We start from the raw sequence: 14,282 nt of genomic DNA, 5'->3' as shown, positions 1-14,282 counted from the left end.
TAAACAAAGAGTACAGCAGTAGGATATATTAACAGCATCAGTGACATTATGCCAAAAAATTTATATAAAGCATCAATATCTGTTAGATATGTGTAATTTAGTAACAGCAATGTGTTAAGGTCTGCAAGGCCCAGTAGCTGTTGTTTTAACATCTGTCTGGACACTTATCAACCTCACCATCCTTTGCAAGAATGAGAAAATCCGTAAGATTGGCATCACTACTTTAATGTAAAAACCAAGGGGATAATGTAGCTCACTAAAAAGCCACTCTGTACAGTCACAGAACTTTATTTGCACAAATGGAACATGTAGCCAAATCTGGCCTCCCTCTTTTGCCCCAAGACCCAGGAAATTAATCATAGGGAAAGATAAGAAAAGTAGTTTAAAAAAGAAGGACAACACTTAATTTGTAAAACAGGTTTTAGTGAGCAAGTCAGTAACTGTTAATTAAAGAAAAAAAACCAAGAAAACCAAAACCTACTTGTTACTCTTTATCGCTGTCCCTTTTTCAAAAATAAAACAAAACTTCTAATGGACCAAAGCCCTTTACACTCTGCTGTGTTGTCATGAACCAGTTGAGGAGTTTATGTCTTCCTATATAGACACAGAATGTGACTGTCTCCCAGAAGACATTATCTAATGTCACTTACCACAGAGCTGGAGAGCAAATCTGGAGTGAAAGAACATGTTCAGCTGGAGAAACATTACACAAGAAATTAGGAGGGGCAGCTGTCTCTACAGTACACAAGCAAACACATGCTTGCTCTACCTTGTACTAAGTACATTGGAGTAGAAGTATGGACGTACAGCAGAGCTGGAGGTTAACATCTTCTTTTCATTTTTCTGACCAGCCAAAGAAGGTTCTTTGCTAACCCATGGTGCAGAATCAGCAGCAGACAAAGCATTAGACTGGGACACAGGACCGGTCTATGATGCTAGTGTCTACTGGCCAATGAGGGGGAAATCCCTTTATTGAACTGTGTTCATTTTCCCCAACTTAAAAAATAAATAAGAATAAATAAAAATATAAAAATATAAAAATTTAAAATTTAAAATAAAATACATAAATAAAAATATATAAGTAAAAATATACGATGAAAATTACCTTGTTTCTGGCAGTTTGAGATCTACTGTTGAAAAATAGTTTTGTTTGCTTGCCACTTTTTGACTCTGCATTTTCAGGTTAACTGTCTACATTTCTCAAACATACCAATGGGAGTGTCAGCAAGAGCAGACGCTTCACCAACTGGAACTGCACTTAGAAGCAACGTGATCATTTGGACACAAGCAGCATAACATCGTTCTCTCCAAGTACAGAACAAGCTGTTGGACTAGTGGGGAAAATATTACCTTATATAGCTGGTGGAAGCCAAAGGCAATCCCTGCCATTATGATAGCCAAAGCCCCATAGTCTCGCCATCTCGAGGCAGGTGGACCTACAGGCCAAAAATCAAGAAATAACCACAGTCAGAACTGCAGCTGGCAACATTTTCAGCTGGTTTCCTAATATCCCCCACCTGATTTGGATAGAAGAGCAATGAATAATGCCAATTCTGTTTCTTAGCAGGCATAGATCTACTGAACAGGGGGCATGAAGATGCTAGTAGCCCCTCAGGTGCAGTACCAAGGCTCCCAGCCCAAAGACACCAGAACATCTGTATAGCCCTGTAGCAGTGGGACTGGCCTTGTTTAAGGTTTAACAGCAAGACAAATCACAGCAGCATTTAATAAAGTTCCATCAAACTGTTTTTCCTTACTTCTTCCTTGAAAAACACATTCTGAACCCTACTGTACTGGCCCCAGACAACTGTGTGTTGTTAGTGCTAGCTAGCTAAGGTTAACTCATTACCTGAATACCAATTGCTCTTCACTATCATAACTTCTGAAAATGGGGACAGAGCCAGAGACTGAGAAAAGTGCAGAAAGAAGAAAAAGTAAAGTACTTTGAGGAAGAGGAGAGATCTGTCAGGGCAATAAATGGCTTTATGAATGCTGTGTCAGCAGCAATGGACTGCTGCGATAAGAAAGGATCCAGTGTCTCTCATGCCTGAATTAAGAACAGGGACCAAAGCATATGACAAACAACAAAGACAAAATATTCAATTAAATATCTACAGAGAGAGAGGAAAAGGAGTAGAGAATAGCTTGAGACATTTAACACACAATTCTGCACAGAAGCTTAGAGACTCAACAGAGCAAAGCAAAGATATGGCATGCTCCGCTCCTTCCAAGCACAGTCAGAAGACACCTGTAGTTTTCCACCAGCTTTATCCTTTCACCTCCCTCACAGCTCTCTCAACGCTCTCGCTAAGAATCTCGTACTGCCCCCGGTTTTCATTAATAATAAAGAGGATGTAGAGTGATCTTTCCTAAAGTTCAGTGGCAGGATGTGGGCAGCACTGATGAGGCGGAGGCTGGTGTGCAGTCTCCAAACAGACAGATCCAAATCTGCATGTGACCTACAATGTCTAGGAAATCCATTCTGTTCTCCAAACTTTCAAACTGGGCTCGCAGAGAAAGGGTTAATTGGCTGAAATGGCTGGAAGCTTGTCGCCTTTCTGCTTTGCTCATCTATTGCCATCCTCCCTGTTGCTGAGGTCTCTTGCAGGCGTTTCACTGCAACAGTTCTTCCTAATCCCAGCACTCAGGCTCTACAAACAGGCACTGACCCTCAAACAGAGATATAGCTTCTTGCTACTTTTTAGTTCCTCAGAGTATCTGCCGTACCAATTTTACATATTAAAACAACTTTAAAATTCCAGAATTGGTGAGTATTGCCACTAGCAGTATCTTGGGTAGCTGCAATTGCAGTTTTGGAGTTCAGGCACATGATCAAATTATCATAACTTTGTAACTGAACGAGTTAACACAGGTCAGGCTAAGCTGCAGTAACTGGCTGTGTACATGTTGGTATTTAAAATGATCTCTGGCTAATCTTGCTGCAAACCCCAGTCATTCATCCCACCTTCCCCTTCTTACTCCGCCCCCATTGTCATTTCTGACATCTGAACTCTGAATACTCTTGGGTTTCCAATTCTCTGACATGAACTTCAGGCTAAAAGTATTCTTCTACAACCATGCAACTCATTCCAGGATGAACGGCCTATTGTAAAGGGTTAATTAATCTCAGAGGGTCTGTGGGTCCAACTGTGGGTCCAGCTCAGAGGTATGTGGGTCCATAGTCATACCTATGTTGGTATGACAACCAATATAGGTTGGCAGTCCTTGACTGGCTGTCCCTAACTACCTTCCAACTGCAGTGACCTCTGAGTAGAATCGAGAGACACCTGTAGGACCCTGTCAGCTTTGCCCTTTCACCTCACTCATCTTTCCCTCCATTCCTGTAATGCTTGAGCTAAGAACATTTTATTGCCCCCTGGTTTTCATTATTAATGAAAAGAGACCAGAATGATCTTTCCTAAAGTTCAGAGAGTCTATAAAGACAAGAAGCTGAAATGCCATTTTACTCGTTTCAGAGATGTGTGAAATAATTCTGTCTAGTGGCAAAAAAAAGTGAGGGAGGTGAAGAGGAAAACTAAGTGATAAGGGACACAGTGAAGGCTCTGTATTGACCACATCGACATTACAATGTTATGAAGAATGTCACAAGTCTGCCTAAAATCTACACTCAGTCTTGTTTTTCCTCTTCAAGACTACAACCTAAAACACAGGGTGGAGGGACAGTTAAAAGTTTCTCAGTTGTAACTCAACTGCTCACACTGACTTCTTTGCATATCCTCAACTTCCCTTCTTGTAAAACTGGAATTAAACATGGAGGAAGTAAAAAAGCAATAATGGCCCAGATACTCTCACAGTTTAGGTACTGAAATCCTCCTGAAAGAGATACACTACATACTAGAGATGTAATGAACCATTCTACATAAGAGACCACCAAAAAGCAAATGTAAGGGACACAGCCGTCTTCTCCATCTGTATGTGTTTTCTGTAAGCCTATTCAATTTTCACAACAATAACTGTAAATTACATTTCCAGCGCAAACACTTACTATTTTTAAGAACCCCATTGTTCTCATAATTGGCTTTCCTAACATCAGCTAATTAGGCCTTGTGCATCCAAGTATGGTCAGTCATCACTAATATCCACATTTAAAACTGTAGAAACTGAGGCATAAAAAGGTGATTTTTCCAAGAGTAAATATCAAATCCATGGAAAGGAGTTGGCAAAAAAAAAAAAAAAAAAAGGTGCCCAGATTCTAGTCACCATTTTTACTCGTCAGAGAAAAATGTCTCTACTTTACAGCCTCCCACCTGGTGAAAGCACAAGGGTGGGAAAAGAAGTTCCAAATGGCAAGCAAAGCAGTCTTTGGAGCTGATTTTTAAGCACACGTAAAACCTGCATGAAAACCCATGAATGGAGACCATAAATACCATGGGGAAGGACACAGACAATACATGCATGATAAGCATGCGGCTTTGCACGCCTAGCTCAGAAACTCCCCTGAGTTTGCTTGTAATTATAAGGGTTAGGAAGGTAAAAAAATATATAAACCCAATTAATCATTTAAATATTTAAAGTCAGATTTTTGTCCTCACTGCTGGATTAGTATATTTCATAACGCCAACAGCAGACAGCCCTGTTTTTTTACGGGGGGTTCATTTTAAAGCATGTTTAAACTAGTCAGATTGAGTGATGCTTCCAGCAACTAATCGCATGTCAAATAAAAGATATTTTATGTAATAAATTACCGCTACAAGTAATTCAAATGTCATTTATCAGTTTTATTATCAGTCAGGCAAAGTCTTGTTTCTCTATATTAATCAAATTCAAGCTTTTTTTAAGCTTTTTTTTTAAAGCAGTTTTGACACCTCTTGGCAAAAGTACAAACTGGAGGGAAGGAATTACTCCTCCAGAGCAGAGATCAGAAATAGTAGAGATGGTATTGAGCTAAAAAACAGTGTCTAGAAACTTAATTAATGAAAAACTTAATTCTTGTCTCTTCTCCCCAAAAGTCATTATTGTTTCTCTAAAAACAAACCCAGGAGGAGTTCAGCATACAACAAGAACTATGCTATCCTGAAGGCTTACAAATACGCTTCTTCCTCTTTCACCCTAAGAGATTAGATAGCGCTTACCTGCTTGAGAACTATTTCCAACACAACATCAGTATATTAAGTAACACCTACACTATCACCACAATTTGTGCAAAAGAAAGTATTTAAGTGGTATGCATTGTTTCCTGCAACTATAAAACTTGGAACAGGCTGAGATGACAACAGCAGGAGACCAAGCAAATAGAACTTGAAGATGTGGACAGGATTTATTGCTCTGACTCACAAGAGTGGACATCTTACACTGGAGTTGCTGGAAAACCAGCAGTCCAGCTGTCTGCTCCATTTCTGCTGTACGAAACCTTGAGCTGGTTCTGAAGCCACAGTTTTAAGGAAAACTTTTAAACATGAAACAGCAATACTTGGGAAGGAGGGGGCAGAGAGGGGGGCAGAGAGAAATTAGGTTTTTCAAGCTTCCAGCCATTGCTTTTCAGCACAGTTCCTTCTCGACCATTTCTTCTCTTCTTTTTGCTCTGTGGGGTAATTCCATCTCTCCGGTTCTGGCTTGGACAAGAGGTGTCGAAACTACTTAAAAAAGGAGGGTGGGGGGCAACAACAAAAAGAATCGAACAAAAAATGGTTCCGTCTGCAGGACCTAAATTCCAGCAGGTCAGATGCTGCTTCACAAGACACTCAAATGTCTTCTCTGGGGAAGGCTGTAACCCGTAATCATGTCACCTCTAACAATGTAAGTTGTTCCCAACCACAAGTCAACTTTCAGATTCAGTAATCTACGTATCTCATTAGTCCTTTAGATACACTTTTGAACTTCAAACATTGAAGCATTCCAACACTAATGTCATGAATACTCTGTAAGAACATAGACATAACAGACAGACAGAAAAAGCATTATGTATCTTTCCCTATACATGACAACACTTGATAAATCGGTCAAAGATTAAGTGACTTAGTAAACTATCACAGAAACAACTGTCCTGGAGCAGATTTGGACCACTGCAGAATTATTCATTACAATATTAGCATTCAATTGATGAAACAACCTACAGCAAACAAGGCACCTTAAAAGACCACTGAACCACTTCTATAGGAACACTAAACAGCTGCACAGTCTCACCCATCAGCTCTAGAGAAATTCACGTATTCTTTAGGCAGATTTGATGCCACAGAAAACACTTAACAGGAAGATACAGAGATGGATCCATCTTCAACAATACCAACACTATACCAGTCAAGAACAAGAAAGGGGTAGAGACCACACCTAATCAAAACAAATGTTTTGGTTAAACAAATACCATACACACCTAACCATTTATTCTTTTTATACATTCATTTAAAGAACAAGGGTAAATAGATGGTCTCCAAAGAATATCTAGTGAGGGGCAATAGCTAATAAATCCATTGTTACTGTTTCCGACATGTTGTGGGCTGACAAACAAAAACTGTGCCTCACAGACAAAATTTTTTAGTTCAAATTATTTAAAATGCACCCAATCACAAAGCTAGGGCATAAGTTTAAAAATCACAACACCTAAAGAAGCCCTGCTTTGGTGGTTCTTTTATTCACCTGTGGTTTCTGAGCATTTCTGAGCAATGATACTTCCAAACTTCTCTTTGGAGCTGTCAGGACTGGAAACATTTTACTTTTTAAATAATAGTCCAAATTCTTACCTAGTGATAAGAAATTAGGAGCTGGGGTTTTGAGGAAAAGCAAAATATTAAAAGGGAAAAAACAACCTGTGAAAAAGCTGCAAGGTTTGACAATGGTTCCAGTGTTTTCTAGTTTAAACTGCATGCTACTTTCCTGCTTTATTTATATTAGTGGAACACTATAAAATATGAGAAGACTGACCCTTCCAGTATTTGGTTCTTACATGAGTTCGCTGAATGAGCAGTGTACTGCATAACAGGTATCAGCAAGAGGACAGATTTTGTTTCTGGTATTTTCTGTGAACTATGGCAGATAGATATTAGACCAGAAAACAGAATTCAGTTCCAGATTTCACCAGCATACCCAATACAGCAGTCAGGAGTATGTGAATTCTGAGCCCCACTCCATCACATATTTTTTTCTTCCCAAACCATGCCAAATCAGAGAGCAAGTCTAGCACTGTCTCTAGCAATAGCGAAATCATGCCATAAACTAATAAACACAGCCCTGAGTAGACTGTCACATCAGTCAATATCTGAGCTAGAACTGTTTAGGAGCAATATCAAAGCCCTATTCTTAATACTTGGCAGGTAAATGAAGTGCTTTTTACTGTGTGTCAGACACACATGTGAGCTGAACAGCTCCTTTTGATGGATTTTTAATGGTGTGTACTTTGGTTTTTATTGTTTGGAGCTTAGATACTTTTTGCGAGGTTTGTTTTAAAATGCAAATCTATATGTAAATTTTAAGTCTACACAGATTATGTTGGGACTTTAAAAATTCTCTGTGAGTGAATTTTATACACAAAATCATACAATCAGATCCACAGAGTCCACACACAATTTCTGTTGTCTCCCCTCATATTGGTTGAGATTGAAGAGGGAAAGTTGTCTTAAAAATAATCAACATTAACTGTTTATTTGTAACCCCACAGCACTCTTAAAGCTCAGTCACACTAGGGCTCCTTCGTGCCAGACCCTGAACTCACACACAGGAAGTCACAGTCCAAGCCCTGAAGACCTTATAATCTAGTTTGCTGTCCATGCTGAAAATGTACCTCTTCCAAGCAACTGTTCAAGGCATTAACTGATCAGTTGCCTGATTAGTTAACAAAATAAGTCCTCTAACTGAGATACAAAAGAATTATATAGAGTACTTGAGAGTAAATACTTCATGATGACCTCCAACAGACAGCTTCTTGAGCAGACTCCATTGTTGTAATAACTAAAGAAGTAATAATGCTGCACTTTCACAGCACCTTTTAACCAAGAACCTATCAGCTCTACCATATATTAATGATTTAAATATTAGAAATCCCTGCTAGAGTAGGGAAGCATGATCCTAAGTCTTAGAAATGAAGACTGAGTCCTACATTGGTTAAACGCTTTTTTCAAGTCTTTCTACTGAGTCAGAAGCTACGTTTCTATTGACTATACTCCTTGATGTTAAGGGATATCATAGGCTAGTATTTATTGTGTTTGTTTGTAGATTATCATCATTTATATCTCATCATTCTTGTGTAATATAATCTTGTGGATGCATCTTGTCACAGGCATCAACAACTACTAAACGCATTCAAAGTAACGTTAGGTGTACGATTTTGACGACAGTTATAGCACTAGCTTAAATCAATGCCATCAGACTACATTGTTTTCTAGGATCTGGCACAGAAATTTGTTCTTGAAAACATATTAAGCAAGGTGCAGGATAGTAAAAATCACTGCAGCAAGCAACTGGACTAGGTGTTTTCAAGAGGTCACTTACTATACAACACAGGGTGAGTGGGCTGATTTGGCACCAGCTGTGTAGAAGGACCTGGGGACTGTGGCTCATCCGTGCCAGTGCCCGACTGCTGGAAAGCCAGGTCAATTTCTTCATCTGTCAGGCCTGGGGGAGAAGAGGAAATGAGATCAGTTTAGCACCTTTACCCACTTGATGCACGCATAATTAAATTCTCAAGCCAGGCAGAACCCTTTCAAGCGGCAAAAGAATTTTGGCACTGACTTGAGCAGTACTGCTTCCCCAATTTTGGATTCACTGGAATCTCTCCCTCTCTCTTTCTCTCTTGCAATTTAACCTTAAGCGACAGAATATTAGCCTCAACGCTGCTTCCAAATGTGGCTCATTCAATTTCCTTAATTTATCCTTGAGTTTATTGCTGCTTTTGAAGTAGCTTTCTATTGCAATTCTCCATTCTTCCCCCGAAAAAAAGATACCATCAACTGCAAATGTGGCTCATTTTAATCTGTAATGGTGTAAAAAAAAAAAAGAAGGGAAAAAACTAACAATAATGCATGAAAACAGACAGGGAAACAAAAAACTAATTATTGGGTTAGACGACTAATTAGTCTAGATCGTTTCCGAAGACGGGAATAATTTGCTTTATTTTATGACAAATGCAGAAATAAAAAGAAAAAATCAGGACTGAGTGTGATTAGTATGAATGGGACACAGAATGTAAGAAGGAAATAAAACTATAACAAAACAGATCAAAACAAGGCCAAGCCCAAACTTTCAGCTTAGCATTGCCCCAGCCTATTGCTGCCTGATTAGATTGCCCTAGGCCAGCCTGTTTTTTATTTCACACAGAGCTGTACTCACACTGCACACATGGTACATGTTGGAGCAGTCACTCCTGCCACTGGGAAATGCCAGGATGACCATCTGTAACTGGCCCCAACATATGGAAGGCATTTGGCCAAAAAGAGGGAAAAGAAAAGCAGCTAAAGGATTCATGATGACCAGCATCTGGGAAGAAGGAAGCATGGCTGCATTTTTTTTTCCAACAGGAGAAAACATCTTCTAGAAAAAGAATTCTGCAGTCAGATGGCAACCATGATGTGGGGCCTGGACAGCTGTATATCATTCGAATGCTACTTTCCTGCACAGAAGCAGAGAGAAAGCCAGCATCCCAGCTATGATTGACATCTGAAGAGATTCAGGACCTTCTACTATACATACAACGTGTAAAACGTTCAGAGACGTTGGAAGTAAGGATATAGTTTTAAGGGAAAAGACTCAGAAGAGAAGAGACTGACCATTTGACTCTTACACAGCTGTCATAAGGATTGAGCACAGTGTGGAGAGTGGTAGGAATATGACAGCAGTGGGAGAAGAAGGGGGAATGCTTTCTCTCCATCACTTCCATCCAAAGTTAATGAGGTCCTGCTAAATGTTTATTCTCAGTATTGCTCATAGATGAAATTCCTGAACTTCATCCTTTACTACACTTAGCTCCTTAACATCATAAGGAGATACAATGTAGAAAATGGCCAAGCTTTGGGCATATTACCTAGGCTTTGAGAAATTTATCCAAGACTTTAAACTTCACTGCATACTGGGTTCTAGATAGAACTAACATTATTGCCAGAAATTGATACACATCAGTGTCTCATGTAGCATGCACATTACCTCTGATCTTCAGAAGGCTTTATGACTACTAGCAGATCTTTTCCGTGTCCCTGCGAGTTATGCAAGCTAATACTGTATCTACTGTACAGTGCAGACACTAACACACAGAGAAGTTGGGTGATTTCTCTTAATGTCACAGAATATTATCCGTGTCAGAAAGAGTATTAAAAAACTGAGGTTCCTGATATCCGGTCCTGCATCTGGCAGAATCACCTCTCTTCCTGCATTTGATGCATGCCTCAAGTAGTAAAGAACCCAAACCAGACAAAATGGTATGGAACAAGACTTCTAGTGAGAGTAATAAAAGGCATGTGAACACATCAAGTCAGCCTCTGGTTTAAAAGTTGCAAAAGCAATATTTATGGTGACTAACCCGTGTTAAAAAGCAAAGTCCTAATAAGAAAGAAACTGTTTTAACCAGCTCCTAATTATACAATATAGAAGAGAGCATAAACAGATGCCAACACTGCAGATCACTAGCAACTGAGGAATTTCATAAAGATGAAGCCAGACAAGTAAGACAATATTAGCTGCTTGGCTGCACACACGTAGCTCCCACTAGAACAGGGAATTTTGTTCTAATTCCATGCAAAGATAGCAAAGCTGATAACATTTAACACTTAGGAACGTATGGAAGTTATGGGCTATGCTTTCTCCTTCAGATCTTCATTCTACAAAAAAAGCAGTAAACAACACTCGTTTCCCAGCCGCACTGCTCCCTCAGTTCTCATCCTATTTGAGAAAAAAAATAATAAACCTTTGCAGATAAAATGTACTTCTAGCATTATTCTGGACATGCCCACTAGTGACACTCAAGTAACACCACTTCCATTAAAATCCTTCTATTCTGCAAAGAGAAAGCTGATGTGAATTATAGTATGATAGGAATCTTTTCACATTTGAGTTCCTGGTTTGAATCCTGTGCAAACTAGTGTAAATTAAAAATGTTATTACCTCCCTGGACTATTCGGCTGCCTTGTGAAATGGTCTTGTTCATGGTGCTAGCAGCTTCATACAAACAACATCACAGCTACCTCCCTTGTCAATAATCATAGGAGAAAACTGGGAGAAGCATCACCCTGGATCATCTCCATTTTATTCATCAAAACAAGATGTTTTAAAGGGCCTGTCATCTTGGCTTGCAAGCATCAAGGGAGTATCTCCCAGAGCTGGTTCCTTAAGCATACATATGGAGCAAGTCTGCATTGCAACTAGTCATCTCCAAATTCAGAAACATACCTGTCCTCATGGCTGTCATTTCTCACACACACTAACAAAAATGTACAAGATATTCTAAGAATGTCCTCAGGCATTTATAACTAACTCATGAAAATTCACTTTGGATTGAATTTTTTTCATATTCGCCACCCACACTCATGTATGCACACAGTACAAGTGAGTTTTCCATACCCCAAAATATCCAACCTCAAACATACATTAATTACAAAAAAAAGTGGGAATTTCTAAACCAGATCAGACGAAGTGTTATCTGGTCCAATATCTCGCCTTGATTTATTTTATCACAGACCTTCTATCACTGCAGTATTAAAAAAAAAAAAAAAGTATCTCTGGTCTACTCATTGTCCTCATCTAGTAGGAAGCTGGTAACCCAAAAATAATACCACTTCTCTTGGGTGCAAAAGCAGTGCCACAAAAACTAGAGCTTTGTCTAATAAAAGGCTTTTTGGGATAGCTATGTCAAGAAAAATCACATCGGTTTAATAAAAGATTTGCTCTAACTCCACTTCCTTCAACACTTTGGAAAACAAACATTTTAGTTCTTCTGGAGTTTCAGCAAGATCAAGACCATGCGGAATGCAAAAGGTTAAAAGGAACAATAAAGGAAACTGCCAATTGTAAGTGAATTATATTTGGCTTTGAAAGCTGAGCCACGGCTATATTATAAAAGGCATCTCTTTGCGTTGTTTACCATCACCCTGACTAATGCAGACCTTTTTTTTTGTTTTAAATAATCTCATGCAAATTAGACACACACTTCCTTCCAGTTGATTGCTATCTGCAAGGAATAATCTAACCGCAGAGGGTACTGAGCAAGGACTGAGCTGAGAAGGATGCAAGGAAACTGTCTTCATAGCCCTACAGAATGCAAACCTATTCCCTTCCCCCAACCATCCATCTCGTTCCTCTTCAGTGCCACAGCCTTTGTAAAGAATTACTCATAATTTTCACGAAGCCTTAAAATTTCCTTTTCAGGCTTCAGGGTGTTGATCTGAATTATCCAGCACCCACTGTTGTTTTGCATTCAAAGATTCTTGCTGACCCTCTTTTGCGATCTTCACTACTGCCACTCAATTTTCAGGGATCACCCAGCCTCTGCAAATTGTAGTCAAACACAGAATCAGAGCAAGTCAGAGAATAAAACAGGATGTCAAAAATATCTCTTGTTGCCTGCACCTAAGACATTGTATAAAAAGCTCCTTTGCCTAAGAGCTTTTAAAACTTAACTGTCTATTTAGGCTCTTTTACAATATCCAGTACTATCTAATAAAAGGACCTCACGTACATCAAAATATTTTTCCTTTAAAGACCACTTGGAAGTAGCTATTATTATCCCTATTTTGCAGATGAGAAAGTGAGACACAGGTATGAGACATGCTCCAAAGCCAGAAGTGAACATCTGACACAGAAATGAAAACTCACAAGTCCTGAGTTACAATCCATTGTCTTACCATGAATCCATCCTTCTCTTTTTTCTGGAGGAAACACAGCAGCATTAACTGCAAGGCAAAACCCTCACAAGCTAGGAGCTGAACTAAATGAGCCACTAAGTTTTTTCTTCTCTGTCTCTGACAGAAGCTCTGACACTTCAGTGACAACTCTTTTCCTCATACCATCCACTGAGTATATCCTTTTTCTTCATTATATTCTTCAGTGTTTTGCTCTGTCCAGTAACTCAAAGATGTTTTTTCACAACCTGAAGACAGCAATACTTTTAGAGAGAAAACTTTTGCTTAGGAAGAGATTAAGAATTCTGCCATAATAGGAAAGGTTAGAGGAAAGAATTAAGCTCTTTTCGCAGGTTTCCAAAAGCCAGCTTTCCTAACCACTCTAACAGACTGCCCTGGAGCGATCATCACACCTATGCTTTTGCTGAGACAGAGTGGGTTTTTTGTTGTCTCCTGCACACATTCACATGCTTCCTATTAAGAAGCAAACAAAACCAAACTGGACAACTTTGCTTAGCTGCAACAAATTACCTGACTACACAAAGTTTGCACATGATCTATGAGTAAAAGGAAGAGCTACTGGTAGACATCCTGAAATGACATTACTCTCCTGTTCCTGGAAGCCACTGTGTCAACTGTGCTCTTAAAGAACGTGGCCACATTTTAAAAGAATCATCATAAAAACCTTCTGGTATCTGATCCAGATTAACAAGTCCACCCGTTCAGTCAGTTCCATGCACTGCTGGGTGATTCTTCTATCAAATGTTTGTCCTACATTTTATTCTGTCCCTTGAAAAAGTTCATAGACTAACACATTTCAAAAAGGTGAAAAGTATCGTGTCTTCTGATCCCTCTTCTTTCACATGTCTTTGTTCACAGTAACATTTTAACAAAACCAAAACATCCCTGTGATTTTTTTTACCATTCATTTATATTAAAACACTTTATTTGGATGTAAATATCTTACTGCTGCACTTCTAACTCAAACATCATGTATAGGAACCCAAAAGTCAGAGTGAAATTGACTGGTCTCAACAGTCAGGCAGCAAAATGCAAAAATAAAAAGCTATTTCAAAAGTAATTGAAAGGACTTTAAATCTTACAACTTTGTTCATCTAAAAGACTGTTAATTATGCAAGTATAATCTTTAAGAAACATTATATATTTTAACGCAATAGGGTGTCTAAGTAGCATGCAGAACTGATAAAGTACTCTAACCTCAGTTACACAGGAATAACATAAGGAAGGAAAACCTGACTAACAGTACAATGCTCAGTATTACAGTGAGCCAATCAGAAAGGAACAGGTTAAAAATAAAAACTGTTTTGGTATTACAAATATATATAAATAAATAAAGCAAAAAAAAAAAAAAAAAAAAAAAAACCTGGCAGCAGTTCCTTTTTCTGGCCAGGCTTTTTTGGAGTCTATAATAAAATGAAGTGTAATGGAGGAGAGGAGGGCAATGTCAGAGGGTGAGGGTTTGGGAGAGAGGTTGTTAAGTATCTC

General features: G+C 38.9%; 1 protein-coding gene across 2 annotated transcripts in view; it reads right to left on the bottom strand.

Moving 5' to 3' along the window:
* Positions 1–14,282, bottom strand: part of PEX14 (peroxisomal biogenesis factor 14) — an 81,210-nt gene that overhangs the window by 10,553 nt on the left and 56,375 nt on the right. Inside the window, exons 4-5 of one of the 2 annotated variants that reach the window (XM_026095554.2) lie at positions 8,443–8,565; positions 1,351–1,436 (exon numbers count right to left, since the gene is read on the bottom strand). In XM_026095554.2, the coding sequence (XP_025951339.1) occupies positions 1,351–1,436; positions 8,443–8,565 (209 nt within the window). The remainder of the gene's footprint in view (positions 1–1,350; positions 1,437–8,442; positions 8,566–14,282) is intronic. The other variant, XM_064525587.1, reaches the window with a different exon arrangement.

The sequence above is a fragment of the Dromaius novaehollandiae genome, chromosome 24 (genome assembly GCF_036370855.1).
Source record: "Dromaius novaehollandiae isolate bDroNov1 chromosome 24, bDroNov1.hap1, whole genome shotgun sequence".
Lineage (NCBI taxonomy): Eukaryota > Metazoa > Chordata > Aves > Casuariiformes > Dromaiidae > Dromaius > Dromaius novaehollandiae.
Note: the sequence above shows the minus strand (reverse complement) of the source record. Positions and strands in the feature narration are given on the sequence as shown.